Source organism: Galleria mellonella, unplaced genomic scaffold (assembly GCF_026898425.1).
Source record: "Galleria mellonella isolate WM207_F2 unplaced genomic scaffold, CSIRO_AGI_GalMel_v1 utg33, whole genome shotgun sequence".
In the NCBI taxonomy this organism is placed as follows: domain Eukaryota; kingdom Metazoa; phylum Arthropoda; class Insecta; order Lepidoptera; family Pyralidae; genus Galleria; species Galleria mellonella.
Window position 1 is genome coordinate 14,710,024 of NW_026442079.1, and position 16,009 is coordinate 14,726,032.

The following is a 16,009-nucleotide window of genomic DNA, read 5'->3' on the forward strand; positions in this document are numbered from 1 at the left end:
CTCTGTTATGTCCATAGTACAGCTCATGTCTATAGGCGACGGTTACCACTTTCCATCAGGTGGGCCGTCAGCTTGTTTGCCATTCTAAGTTGTATAAAAAAAAACACGAGAAAGAAAGGGTTAGCCCATTCTATGCCGGAACCACACGACAAAGAACGATGGTGGGAAAAGGGATTGTTAGTAATGGAGACGAAGAATCCCATTGCTAGCAATATGCCCAACCAGGTCGACTTCCTCGTGGTTCCCCCTGGAAACTATCATGATTAATTCCTGATGAATTCATCATAATGGGCTAACTGGCCTGTTTTCATTCTTATCTATCACTCTTACTGTTGCTCCGCCAGCGTGTCCCGTTAGCGCGGGCGAGGTTACCATACCATTTTCATCCATCAAAGAAAAAAGACATAGAACAGTTGCCATTGCTTACAATGGCATATTTTAAATGGTAAAAAAAGACTCATACGCAAAGAAACTCATGCAATCGACTTTTGTGCCAATTATGCTGCGGACATTGACGCATGTCTAGGGTGATAAAATTTTAATTTAAATTACTGTCAAGTACACGAAATAACCTGTACATTCCCGTGTACATATCCACCATTGTGACTCCTTTAAGCCATGATCGATATGGCGATTAAACCACACTGACACAATGAGCGATGGTGCTTATGTAATACTGGGACAAGCGAAGCCCTTACGAATCTCACAGCGAATTTATCCGGCAATAATTTTAGCCTGTTTACGAATATCTAATTGTAAAGTTTACTTTTGTTACAAACAAATTATGTACTTGTAGTTAGACGTATGTATTTACATGTGTACCTTATACACATACAAGTGGGGAAAGGCATTGTTAGTGATGGAGACTGACAATCCCATTGCTAGCAATATACCCTATCAGGTCGACCCCCTCGCGGTTCCTCCTGGAAACTATCATGGTTAATTCCTGATGAATTCGTCATGATGGTCTAACTAGTCTGTTTTCATTCTCATCTATCACCCTTCACTGGTGGAATGGGATTCTCAATCTCCATTACTAACAATCCCTTTCCCCCCTGCTGAAGTAGGTTAGTTCTTACTGGCGGAACATTAAACGTAACGGGATATATTAAGGAGAATGCCCTATTTATTGATACATAAAAATAATGGATACATTATCATCATCATCGTCATGTCAGCCTTTAACTGTCCACTGCTGAACATAAGCTTTCCCCTTTGGGGGTGTTTTGCCAGTAGTTCCCACGCTTGGCAGGTACATTGGCAACCGCAGTTAGCCTTTAGAGATGTTTTAAGACGGACCCTGCTTTCTCGCCCTCCCTTAGTCGCCTCTTACGACGCCCACGGAAAAGAAAGGGGTAGCCTATTCGATGCCGGGACGACACGGCCATTGTATGCGTATTAATTACCTATTGATAAAATAATTATATTCTGTTTGGTTGCATTTCACACGCCATAATTAATTGTTACTCAGAAAGCCTAAAATAAAAAATAAACTAGTTAATTAAACGAGCATTAAATACGCGCAACGGGTTATCGTTGGCCCCGCTTGAACATTGCAGCCTCTTTACACTGACTTACCTTAAATTTATTACTTACCTACCATCATATTACACAAGTTAAATAATTGTATTTTTGTGAAAAATCAATGATTTTCACCTGACTGCTTATGAAGTGTGGTACCAAAAGTGCAGAACTAAAGTTTTTTTCTTTTTTATACAACTTAGAATGGAAAACAAGCTAACGGTCCACCTGATGGAAAGTGGTAACCGTCGCCTATAGACATGACCAGTACCATAGACATAACACAGTATACTGTTTCGCCCATGATACCCCCCATGCGTTGCCATTCCTGAGTATTCAGATGTTATTCCTCTGTACCTTGTAAATTCACGCCATATCCCACCCTTCAAATCGAAACACAGCCATACAAACACAACTGCTTCACAGTAGAAACACGAATGGGACAGAGATACCCAAGCAAACGACTTTTGTACAAAATCTCCCTCTGGTAAATTCATTTATTTTTGTATTGGCTTAACAGATTGATATCGCCATCGGAGTGTGTCCCGGTCCCCAACCAACTATATATCAGTTACGTAACGATTAATATTTATCACACGGGAAATAGTATTTCTTCCAAGGTGACACCGAATTCAATTTATTATCCCCTAAAGCAGTGTTTTTCAACACGTGGCTTACGACATTATAAAGGAGTCGCAGTCGCTAACACGATAAATTAACAGTAAACTATATGAACACTTTAATTCATCATCACATCAGCCTTTAACGGTCCACTGCTGAAAATAAGCCTCCCCTTGGGGGATTTTGCCAGTAGTAGCCACGCTTGGCAAGCGGATTGGCAACCACAGTTAGGCTTTAAAAGTATATAGTTATGTTTTAAAAGGATACTGCTGCTCATCCCTCGCTCTCCCTTAGTCGCCACGAGAAAGGAATGGCCTATATTATGCCGGGCAATTACACTTTTTAATTGAAACAATTGTATAAATCCTCTTAGATATTATGTCACTATACTACCTAAATAATATCCGATATTGATTTACGCAGTGCATTTAATTACTTGATCTGTCTTTATATATATATATATATATATATATATATATATATATATATATATATATGCTGACATCTTGTCACAGTACTGAATACATCCAAAATATATTAACTGGTAACGGGTTCTCGGGTTCATTAAAGTTGAAAAACATTGCCCTAAAGTAATTATCCTGCGTACTAAATATTAATGTATGTAGGTAGATCCGTTGCCACGTTGCATTTAACACATATATATATATATACCTCAGTATATAACAATAACGTTTACATTATCCACTGTTAACTTGAATTCCCTGACATTTTTGAGGCATTTTTTGAGGTATTGGAATTTTATGGTTGTTATTTTATGTATGTACACGTAACATTCAATATAATTAACGAAGTTGCTAGTGGAAGCCCTCAAAAAATATATTAAAATTTAATCTAAGTATACACTAAATGTTATAAGGAGATAAATTTGTAAGTTTAGATGTTTGGAGTAATCTCCGGTACTACTAATCTAATTTTGGAAATTATTCTGCTGTTAGAAAGATATTTTATCCTTGAGTGCTATAGACTATTTGTTATTTTGGTAAATATATATTTTCAATAATTAGTCACAATAGATGTAATTGAAGTCAGCAAAAATCTTAGAACATGGTGTTCGCTGCCTGGACGGTTTAAAATAAAGAAATAAAATCTTTAACAAAAATATTCATTTTTTTTAGCTTTATAAAAATCCTCAACACCATATATCTAATTTATAGGTTTGGATACAGGTTTGTTGTACACTTTACAAATTCCTTTAAAACCAAATAGTGAAAGCAAAATGGGAATTTCATGGAGATAAAGTTTACTTTTTATAGCATATTAATTGATAACGTTGGTTGGAAGATAATGCGAACTAAAACCAATAGGCCGTTAATATTATTGCGTTCTCGCTGACGCTGGCTGTGCGAGAATAGTAGGCGGGGCGAAGAGGTTAGGGGCGTAGGAGAAACTGTATTTATAAACACGCACACATCAGATTGCAAAATAGGCTGTTCGTTTAAAAAAACAGGCGAATTTAACTCTGTAAAAGTTCTCTTTCAGCAAACCCTGAGTGGAAAGGAGCGTTAATTACCATTTTTTTACATCATTAGTTCCATCTTAGGTAATATTAGTGCAGTACTTTCACACACGTCAAAATACTAGCCTTACTAAAATGTGTTGAACAGTTTAAAAATTACACAAACAAATAGTACACCCGTGTGAAGCCGGGGCGGGTCGCTAGTAAAATATAATAGATTACAATTAATGTCTACTCCTAATCGATGTTTCATACAGAACAATCAAGTGCAATATTAATAGGAAATAAGTGTTTTCGTGGTTCGATGTTCGCGGAATCAATGCGGGTGGCGTCCACTTGCACCACTTTCCTGATTTACCTCTTGGGTGGACCGGTAACGCTGACATTGCAAATAATAAGGTAAATACCATAAGAAAATAACAATAAATAAATGGTTAAATATTTAGGTAAGTAACAGAAATTTCTTGCTTATAATGGTCAGATAGACGTGTACTATATTAGAGAGGAGTTAACAGTCGACATACTCGTATACGAATGACAAAGGGTATATTACATTGTAAAATTGCAAAAATTACGCTAAATTAAATTATATGTATATATAATTTAATTTAGCGTAAAGGAGAAAAGCCTTTACAATTTTAGTTAAGTTTTAATTTAATTTTTAATACCATAGCTTTCTTATTGACCAAAATAAGTGCGATATTTCATTTCGTCGTGCGATTTCTTCCTGCTTCTCGTGAGCGATACAATAAATTTCCTAACAAAGACTCTATAGATGTAGTAACTATTAAAACTATAGGTCCCGTATCTCGTTACTTAAACGTGAAGTGTAAATGTAGACTGCTGAAATAGTCTACGGAAGTCGAGAGCTTTGAAGCACGATGCCTCGCGCCAAGTTTCTTGTATTATATTACTGAATAATAATTTAAAATAACTTTATAAATACAGTATTTCCTTTTATTAAAAGAATATTACTTTCAAGACAATCCGGAACCTTTAATCAAGAGTAGGTAAAGTACAGGGATGTTAACCAAGAGACTACTCTGCTACTTTAATAATGATCCCCTACATGTGAATGTGAGGGTGCTTCCACGAGAACATCGCAAACATGGAAATACGTGACGTAAATGAATAGTTGTCACATTTTCTTTTGTAGCGATTGAAGCACTTTTTTTACTCAACCAAATGTACTTCTGCTGTGTACTAAACCAAGTTATGATATTAACACGAAGTTTAATCACGATGAAATTAAGTAACCGTTCTGTTATGCTGACATAGAACTATAAATCATTTATTTTCCGCAATAAGGTACATAGGAAGAGTTTACTGGTTATATATGAGTAAGTACATAGTCAACAAAGAGGCGGTGACCTAGTTGCGCACTGTGAAAGGTACCATGTTTTATGGGCGCTCTTTTTTGTAAGTCCTTGTATTTGCTCGGCCGGTGTAGAAGCGGTCTCTGTTAGTACAATATCTGGCGTAAAGTCCACGGCATAAATATGTTAATCAGATGGCCAATAATAGTATGTCGAACTTTAAAAAATTCTATTTCATTTTAAAACTAACTGACTCGGCAAACGTTATTTTGCCCCCTACCGGGTCCATTTCTTTTTATCTAAATAAGATACTGTCCTGCCCCTCAAATTGGAGCAAATACTACACACATACACAATATTTTATTAAATTCTGTTGAACGGTTTCGTAAATGATTGTACACAAACATTGTAACTCAATTTTGTTATGTTTTAATATGTACTTAGAAGAAGGAAAATACTCGTATTTTTGTGCGTCTAAAACGAGCTCAATTTCAATATAATGTGTACGATCTCGTATATGACTTATTGGCCTTAAACCCTGAAGTAGTAACCATTAGTATCACGATAAGCAGATTTGTGCTCCGCGCTATTTTTTCAATAAAACTACTGCCACATATACGCACGGCATACTAATACTATCGTGTAAACGTGACGTGAAACTTATGTCGCGGAAGCTATGATGTTTACGGAGATTTTACTGAAGGAGAGGGATTAACTTTACCAGAGGGGGAGACTGTACAAAAGTCGATTGCTTGGGTACCTCTGTCCCATTCGGGTTTCAACCGTGAAGCAGTTGTGTTTGCATGGCTGTGTTTCGCTTTGAAGGATGGGATATGGCGTGAATTTACTAGGTACAGAGGAATAACACCTGAGTCCTCAGGAATGGCAACGCGCTGGGGGCTATCATGGGCGAAACAGTATACTCTGTTATGTCCATGGCGCTGCTTATGTCTATAGGCGACGGTTACCACTTTACATCAGGTGGGCCGTCAGCTTGTTTGCCATTCTAAGTTGTATAAAAAAAAAACTATTTTGGTTATTTTACTTTGATTTTTACAATGAAAATTACATAAAATTGAAAAATATGCTGCTAACATTACTCGTATAAAAGTGATTCCCTCTTGTGAAGCATAAGGGAAGTGACAGTTGATTATATATGATCCAAACATGCATTTGGAAATTCAGAAGTTTGGACTGAGATTCCATTCTGATATTCCCGGCCCGTCGTCGTGGGTTCTCTACAACTGAGCTGCCGTCGCTTAATAATCACCTCTAATAATCAATAAAATACATATTGGATGATAATTATAACGATTTTGTTATTCTAATTAAAGTATCTCTATTGCTATCTATAGAGGATGCTCATTAGTGTACGAATGAATCCATTAGGTTTACGTTACTGTACATAGTCTAAGAATAAACTGGTAGCGTGGTAAATTAAAGTGTTCATTACGAAGTATCACAACGTCTCAATTATCTAACAATTTACAAAAACAAATTTAACATTTTTCATTGTTTCCGATTGATTATTTAAAAAATTCCCTACTGGCGAACTAAAACGTTAAAAATACTCGTATTTTTATAAAGCTGTCATTGAAAATTTTAATGGCAAAAAGATAAATGAAAAATTCCGGCTCGCTTCGCACGGGCAGAGAGAATTTTCGATAATAATCATTATTATCATATGAGCCATTAACTGTCCATTACTGAATACAGGCCATTTTACCAGTAGTTGTGATTTATTTATTTTTTATTTTTTTGACGGGTGAAAATGGTATGGTAACCCTGCCTGCGCTAACGGGATACGCTGGCGGAGCACCAGTCAAAGGTGATAGATGAGAATGAAAACAGGCCAGTTAGCCCATCATGATGAATTCATCAGGAATTAACCATGATAGTTTCCAGGGAGAACCGCGAGGAGGTCGACCTGGTTGAGTATAGTATATGGAGACTGAGAATCCTATTGCTAGCAATAGGATTCTCAGTCTCCATTACTAACAATCCCTTTCCCCCTATAGTTGTGATTTATTAATGGGAACGCTGCTCGCCCATCCCTCGACCCTTTACTTCCTTTATTCGCCTCTTATGATAGTTACGGAAAGAAGGGGTGGTCCATTCTACGCCAGGATCATTAGGCAAAATTCAAAATAATAAACTTTAGTTATTAGCTCGTAACATGGAGTTGACTGTAACATGTGTGCATAATATGTACACCAATACCGTTCAATGTCCGCAGTATTCACATGTTTTTATGTGAATATTAGAATTCGCGTCAGAACCACCTACGATGCCATTGTCATTGGATGGGCGTAATCCCTAATTCCCAAATTAGGGACTTAGAGGCGGTCCTGTCCCGGGGGTCGCCAACGATGGCACGTTTCGTCCAAGATGCTTGTTGCTTGCGAATAACTTAGAGTAAAATTTTCGACGTACTGACCAATACAGCAAATAGTTTTTTTCTTATACATATTGCAAACCATTCGATTCATTCTACTATTATAAATGTGAAAGTTAGTAAAAATATTTGATACCAATAACGCCTAAAATACTAAGCAGATTTGAATGGAATTTGTTACACGTGTAAGTTATATTACTAACTAACACATGGGATCCTTTATATACTAATGCATCCGGGCGTGGTCATGGGAAACAGCTAGGATTATCACAAATCAAAATCATTGAGATCGAATTTTAAAACGAAGGGAAATTAAACATACCAAAGCTGGCTGTTTTGTTAGCGGCACAATGGTAAGCTGTTTGTAAAAAGGTGAAGCCTCTCACTTCTGTTCAAGTGCATATATATAATCCGATTTCTTTGCCAATTCTTAGCTGATTTCGAATTTTTTTAAGGTTCTGTATCTTCAAGGAAAAAACGGGATCCTTATAGGATCACTTCGTTGTCCGTCCGTTCGTATGTCAAGACTCTTTTTCTTAGGAACGCGTGGAAGTATTAAGTTGAAATTAATATCATAAATTCAGGTCTACAATCTCTTAAAGCAGTGAAAAAAATTAAGCTTCTAAATCGACGCAATCAAAGGATACGGCCGTTTATGTTACATTTATATCGCATATTTTGACATTCGCAAAGTGAATCAAAACCTATAAGGTATTCCTCGTTGGCCTAGAATTATAAAGTTTAGCAAGAAGCAATATCATGTAGTAAAAGTAAAGGAAAAAATCGAAAAACCGTAAAGTTATTTCACAAAAAAATAAACTTGATGATTTTGTACGGAACCCTCGTTGCGCGAGTCCGACTCGCACTTGACCGGCTTTTTTTTTAGTTACTGGTCGCTTCTGTATTATTTCTTTTTTATTTTCATAATTGAAATAGCACGTATTGTTGTTACCAAACGTAATCTGAACTAATATACTTAATGAAAACACTTCCGAAGTAACTTCACTTTCTTTTCTGAAGGAAATTCGCTTCACACGGGTCAATTACTCATTAAACTTTGCCGAGTTTTCCTATAGTAGCCTCCGTATAATTTTGTTTAAATGACAAGTTTATTTCACCAATTTCTTTTATCGGATCGTTAACTTCAACCTGTCTTTTGCATACTTTTGGTTTTAGAAATACTAATACATGTAACGTGAAAATATGCAGGCTTACTAGTTACTGAATAACTTTTAAAACACCGAATAGTGTTTTTACATAATACAAAACTCATGTACGTATATATATGTATATGAGCATAATGTGCCGTTGTTCCCCATTGTATGTGTTATATAATTTGTAAGTCATTATGGATACGTCTGTAACTGTTTATCTTCAATAATTTTAAATTTTTCACCGCATAATTACATTTCTGTTTTGCCAAAGATTGAATGGGATCGAATGTTATATATCTAGTAATAAGGCTTTTTTGTACCAGACATTTTTTTTTTTTGTAATGTGGTCAATAAAGAATAAATAAATAAAAAATAAATTATATTAATATTTTTTTATACAATTTGGAATGGCAACCATTATTGCCAGCCAGTCTGGTAAAAAGGGTTAATCGTCGCCTATAAATACACAGAAGCAGCATCCTGGTCATCATACAATGATGATACAGCTGTTAACTGTCCACTGCTGAATATGGACCTCTCGCTTGGGGTCTTTTGCCAGCAGTTGCCACGGTTGTCGGGTAAGGTGGCAATAGCAGTTAGGCTTTGGTGATGTTTTAAGAGGGACGCTGCTGTCCGTCCCTCGACCATTAAGTATCTTTAAACGCCTCTTACAGCCACGGGAAGGAAAGAGTGGTCTATTCCATGCCGGGACCACATGGATCTCCCATATTACACTGTTATATTCATGATGCTTATCATGCATTGCCATTCCTAAAGTCTAAGATGTTATATGCCTTCGTAACCTGTAATTCTTGTTTCAGTATTCCATTAAACATTTTCAGTATTTCGTTCACTCTATACGTACTGAAAAATTGTTTACCAGAGGGAGACTTTGTACAAAAGTCGATTGTTTGGGTACCTCTGTCCCATTCGTGTTTCTACCGTGAAGCAGTTGTGTTTGCATGGCTGTGTTTCGGTTTGAAGGGTGGGATATGGCGTGAATTTACTGGTTACGGAGGAATAACACCTGAGTCCTCAGGAATGGCAACGCATGGGAGGTATCATGGGCGAAACAGTATACTCTGTTATGTCCATGGTTACTGCTCATGTCTATAGGCAACGGTTACTATTTTCCATCAGATGGGCCGTCAGCTTGTTTGCCATTCTAAGTTGTATAAAAAAAAGCTAGACAACCAATGTCAATAAGCATAGAATACATTTCAAAGTTATTGAAAGTCCTCATAACTAAAGGACTTAATTTATTAAATATAGTTATTATGATATAAAATAAATGATGGAATTACGTGATAACAATTTTGAAAAAGCAATCAATTTGAAAGTATCGTATATTTTTAAGTTTGCTGAAAGTTATACTCTATTTAGTATATGGTATTAATTATATTGTGATATTTACATGCATGTAATCTATTGTCAGTGTTCTGTATCAGCATGCTACACAAAAAAAAATATAAAATTTATGTTTAATATGTTTGCTGTTGCTGTGCTTAATTCAAATAAATAAATATGGTAGTGAACCGTCGAAAAAATAAATAAAATAAAGTATGTAATACATTATAAGCCACTTATTGTTCAAGACGGAGGTACCTAAGCACACGATATACACAAATTTAATATACGACCTAATATGAGAATATTGGAGGGAAAGGGATTGATAGTAATGAGATTTAAGAACCCTATCGCTAGCAATACATATTAAAAATCATAGTGGTTAACTCTTATTCAATTGATCACTGAACGGTGTGGACTGCCGTTCGGTGAGCGTGGACTGTAGGGGCGTTGGTTCAGGCTGGAGTGAAACACAGCGATTACTATTCTGAAGCCTCCGGTACCGTCTGAAGAGAGTATTTTTTCTTCTTGTCCTATTTCTTCTCGAGTGTAGTGCGTCGCTGCCCGGAAGCGAATGCCGCTCGACGGGAGGCGGCCTATCTTTATACCCGCCCGCTCGCACGATAATGTTTCCAACTCGCGATAGCGATCTGTGCGAGCGGGACGGGGCGAAAATGAACGAGACGCGTGTCTCTTCAGATCGGTACTCTATAGCGTCTATTTATTTATTTTATTTCAATTTACAATTTCTTAATTCTATTTATTGTTACAATTTCTATTCGTAGGTAATAACGACAACACGCAAAGGAATACTTTATTTAACTTACACTATCTTAAATCTATGTAAATCTATATAAAATAACAGAATACAGAAACGATTAACTAGGGACTTAACAACTATAAATTACGATATATACAAATAATGTCGCGAACATAATCTCCCGCCGCAGCTCTCGTAGCTGGAGTTAACTCGTGTTCGCGTCGCTCGATGTCGATGTGGGCAGTATGATCAGCTTCTTAGTGGGTCGCCGTAGGATGCCCTTGTTCGTCCGCACGTCGACCGCTCGAACCTCGCCGTCTGGTCCAGGGTAGGTCGCCACCACCACGCCTCGCGGCCACGTGTTGCGAGGCAAGGTCCCATCAGCTATCAGGACCAGGTCGTCCATTTTGATGGCTCCGTGTGTAGCTCGGGGCTCCCGCCGGTGTTGCAACTCGGGTAGGTACTCCTTCACCCACCGGTTCCAGAAGCAATCAGCTAGCCTCTGGCTGGCACGCCACTCCTTGTGTCCCGCCGCGTCGCTCTCTGTGAAGCTGCCTGGCAGTGGGATGCGCGATGGACCGCCCAATATGAAGTGATTGGGGGTTAGGGCGCTGTCGTCGTCTGCCGATGTTGACACGTGGGTTAGCGGTCGACTATTGAGGGTGTGCTCGACCTCGACCAGCAGAGTGTGGAGGACCTCTTCCTTGGGGGCCCGCTCGTTCAACGTGGCGGCTAGTGCGGTCTTCACGCTACGCACCAGCCGTTCCCACGCACCTCCCATGAAGGGTGCGCTCGGGGGAATGTAGCGCCACCGGATGAAATGGACTGATGACTCTTCTTGGATGGCTTCCTCGGCTGCTTTCTTCAGTTCGACGTCAGCACCTTTGAGGTTGGTGCCTTGGTCGGACCATAGCTCAGTGGGACACCCTCTGCGGCTTATGAAGCGCCGCAGGGCCATTATGGCGGAGTCCGTGCTGAGGCTGCCGGCGATTTCTAGGTGGACTGCGCGCGTCGTTAGGCAGGTGAAGAGCACTCCGTATCGTTTCTGGTGAGTGCGGCCCACTGTCACGGTCATAGGCCCGAAGTAGTCTAGGCCGGTGAACGTGAACGGTCGTTGATGATGCGCCAGCCTGCTCTGTGGATGGTTGCCCGTTGATGGCTGCGCCGGTCTTGCTCTTCGTAGGCGGCACAGCTGACACCTCTTCAGTTCACTGCGGACGGCGTGTCGTAGGCGCAACACCCACAAGTGTTGTCGCACCTCGTTCGTGGTGATCTCGAAGCCGCCGTGGTGAAGTTTCCGATGCACCCATGCGATGTATAGGCGCACCCAGGCGTGGTTTCCGTCGACGATGGGGGGCTCTCGTTGCTCGGCTGACAAATCGGCGGCGGCTGCTATTCTCGATCGAAGTCGCAGAATGTCGTCGTTGTCTATGACGACTGACAGCTGTATGAGTCGACTGGATGACGGCAGCTGTTTTCCATGTTTTAATGCTGCGATTTCGTCGCCGAACGCCTCTTGTTGCATCGCGCGAATCCATAGTCGTCGCGCGCGATCTAGGTAGTGTGTGTCTATGGGGATGAAACACACAGATGGACTATTGCTGTTCTTGATTTTCATCTTCGTCTTCTCTCTATCGACTTTCTTCGTGCGGGTCCAAGTGGGGTCGGCGCTCTCTTTCTTCTTGTTTCTTTTTCGGATGGCGGTACAGCGTTGACTGGTCGGTCGCAGGAGGTCGATGAACTGCAACACCCGTGCTGAACTGCGAACAAGTTTCAACCAATTAGAAAAACGTGACGGATCGGGTAATGCTATGGATAACTGCGTCGCGTTCTGTAGCTTGTGTACGCGTTCTTCTCCCGTTTCCGCTTGACTATCGTCGCTTGAACTATCTTCACGCGGCCACTGTTCTTCGTTTTTGTCGAATTTCCTTTCGACCGGTCGGAGACGTCGCATCGTCGAGTCGTAGTTGTCCGGCGGCACAGGGTCGTCCTTCTTCCATAATAACCCCGTCTCGTATCCTCCCGCCGGTAACGGACGAGTTTTCTCCTCTAAAACGCGTAGGGCGCGACGTTCCTCTTCATTGTAAGACCTCTTCGGTGCGATTCCCAGCGATTCGAGCGCGAAATGTTGCTTCATCATTTCTTCCATCGATTGTTCCTCTTCATGTGTCGTCACTATGTGGCTGATTCTGTGCACCTGCTGTCTTGTCCTGCCGCGACTCGTACCGTGCAGTACCCATCCCAGGTCGGTGAGTGATGCGACCGGCTGCGTGTCGGATCCTCTTCTGACTTCGTGGGCCAGCAGTAGGTGCCAGTTGTCTTGCCCCAGCAGTACCGTCGGTTTGCCCTCTTCGTAGACCAATTCCCTCTCTATGTCCCGCAGATGTGGACAGCCCTTGATGACGCTGCGTGGTACCGACTGCGGTGATAACTGCAGTCTGTCCATCGTCCGTGCCCCCACTGTGTATTCTTGTGAATTCCGCCCGCGGATCTTGAAGTGAACACGCGTCGATTGAGCTGCGTTGATCCGCGCCCCGGCCACACCTTCCATGTAGAATGGTGCGGGGGGACCCGTAGCACCGATTCGCTCCGCCACCGTCGTCTCGATGATGGTGCAAGTCGACCCGTCGTCCAGTAGCGCGTAGGTGTCGCACGTTCCCGTGGGACCGGTGACTCGTATCGGCAGGATCTTCAGGAACGCGATCTTGTCGTTTTCCCTTGCCGATGCGGTGACTGCGGCGGACTTGTCCTCGACGACGTGTGTTGTTACTTCATTCTCCGGCTGTTGTCGCGTGGTGTGCAGCAGAGGGTGATGAGTCTGCGTGCACTCATCTACTCCACATCTCTTGCTCTTGCAGGCGTGGCGAAATCTTCTCACTTTGAGGCAACGGAAACACAGCCTATGAGTCTTCGCTAACTCCCATCTCGCCGATGTGTCCGCTTCCTTCATCGTCTTGCAGTCCGATGGAGCGTGTCCCTCTCGTCGACACATCGGGCACGGTGGTGTAGCGGGTTTCTCCTGCGTCGTGTATGTCTTCGCCGTCTTCCTAGGAGCGGACTCCCGCCGGTCTTCGGACGGTATCTCCTCGGCGGGGGCGAAGTTTCCACATCGTGCGGCGGTCCTTTGCAGGAACTGAGAGAGTGTTATGAGGTCCGGTTGTCCCTCCGGTTGGTCGTTGGCGAAATCGTAGTACTTGAAGCGTAGTACCGACGGCATCTTCTCTGTGACGTTTCTCACTATTTCTTCGTTGTATAGGTAGTGACTCTTGTTCAGCGCTCGTATCGTGGCGACGACGTTCTGCACCTTGCTTGCGAAGAGGCAGACGTCTCTTGCGTTGTCCGAGAGTCGTGGTAGCGCGCGGAGTTTGTTCAGTTCGGCTGTGACGAGTGCTCCAGGGCGGCCGAACCTCGCGGCTAACATCTTCATTACTTCTTCTGCGGTCGTAGACCCGACGAATAGGGAGCGTGCCGCGTCCTTTGCGGCCCCCTTCAAGCTTCTGCGCAGTCTTGCTAGGTTCTCTTGTTCTGTGAGTTGACTTGCGCTCTCTTCATAGGCCATCTTCCATGGTAACCACTCGCTCGACGATCCATTGAAGACTGGCAACTCGGTGACTCTTGACGCTGTGGAGGGCAGTATGTTGCGAGCGGCCATCTGCATGGCGATCGCAAACTCATTACAATCGATGCCCACCTTCAGCACCGGTTCTTCTTTCTTCATCGACTGCATCGCTGCTGCTATCGTAGGAATGGCGGCATGTGGGTCAACGTGGCGTGCGTGGTCCCGGTGAAGTGCGTCGCTGCTCGGCTGTGGCGGCGGCGCTCTCGAATCCTCTTCAACGGGTCTCGATGGGACGAACCCCTGACGCTTGCCGGTGACTTCTTCTATCTCTGGTACATGCGGCTCCATCGTGAGTGCTAGCGTGCTTCGATGAACCCAATCCGACGTTCGTTCTCTTCTGACGGTAGCGTCGTCGTCTTCTACTTCCTCGTCGTCCTCTGATTCGGCTTCCAGGGCGGCGACACGTGCGGCGGCCAATTCCACCTCCTTTCGAAGTAGCTCCTCCCGTGCCTTGGCCAGAGCCTTCTTCTTCTGCGAGGCCGTGGTGCGAACCGTGCGTGCCGTGCCGTGCTTCGGTTCCTTCTTCCTTGCTGTCTCCTCTGTCGTTCCTGTGGCTTCGGTAGTCTCCGTGGCTCCTGTGGTCGTCGTATCGCCGGACGTGTTCGTAGTCGATGTGGTGGCGGCGGTAGACGACGTGGCAGCGACAGAAGGCATTCTGACAGCCGCAGACGACGTGGTGGCAGCAACGGACGGCGTGGCAGCGACGGACAGCGTTCCGGCGGCCGTAGTCGACGTGGTGGCGGCGGACGTTGTGGCTTCGGTGACGGCGATTTTTTGTTGCGACGACTTCATGTTTCTCGTAGTCGGCATTTCAGCGATCCGGCTTCAGAATGGTCTTCCTCCAGCGATCCGGCTTCTCGATGTACCAACGGTGTTCCTCCAGCAATCCGGCTTCTCGAAGGACCACGATGAACGGTGTGGACTGCCGTTCGGTGAGCGTGGACTGTAGGGGCGTTGGTTCAGGCTGGAGTGAAACACAGCGATTACTATTCTGAAGCCTCCGGTACCGTCTGAAGAGAGTATTTTTTCTTCTTGTCCTATTTCTTCTCGAGTGTAGTGCGTCGCTGCCCGGAAGCGAATGCCGCTCGACGGGAGGCGGCCTATCTTTATACCCGCCCGCTCGCACGATAATGTTTCCAACTCGCGATAGCGATCTGTGCGAGCGGGACGGGGCGAAAATGAACGAGACGCGTGTCTCTTCAGATCGGTACTCTATAGCGTCTATTTATTTATTTTATTTCAATTTACAATTTCTTAATTCTATTTATTGTTACAATTTCTATTCGTAGGTAATAACGACAACACGCAAAGGAATACTTTATTTAACTTACACTATCTTAAATCTATGTAAATCTATATAAAATAACAGAATACAGAAACGATTAACTAGGGACTTAACAACTATAAATTACGATATATACAAATAATGTCGCGAACAATCACTATCGGCCAATTGACCTGTCACCCTTCACTGGTACTCTGCCAGCGTATACCGATAGCGCAGGCGGGTTAAACATTCCATCTTCATTCATTCAAAAAAAAATATTCTAAAACTTGTAACATGGCAGGGAGTACCCGTGCGACCACTACACGGCGATCATCAACGTGACGCTAATGTGCACGGGCTGCCCGCGGGCGCCCGTCCACGAGAGTGCGCTGCAGCTGCTGCAGCTGCTCGACAAGCGGTTCTTCGGCACCGTCGGCCCGCTGCCCGCCGACGACGACGCCGGTGAGTCGCACTCAATTATTTATACCTTTAACTCATTGTCACTTTGTCAATATAATTAAACACACACATG

General features: G+C 42.7%; 1 protein-coding gene across 9 annotated transcripts in view; it reads left to right on the top strand.

Moving 5' to 3' along the window:
* Positions 1-16,009, top strand: part of LOC113515662 (protein furry) — a 239,400-nt gene that overhangs the window by 46,523 nt on the left and 176,868 nt on the right. For all 9 annotated transcript variants that reach the window (XM_052896473.1, XM_052896478.1, XM_052896475.1 and 6 more), the window contains one exon: positions 15,779-15,939. In XM_052896473.1, coding sequence (XP_052752433.1) covers positions 15,779-15,939 — 161 coding nt within the window. The remainder of the gene's footprint in view (positions 1-15,778; positions 15,940-16,009) is intronic.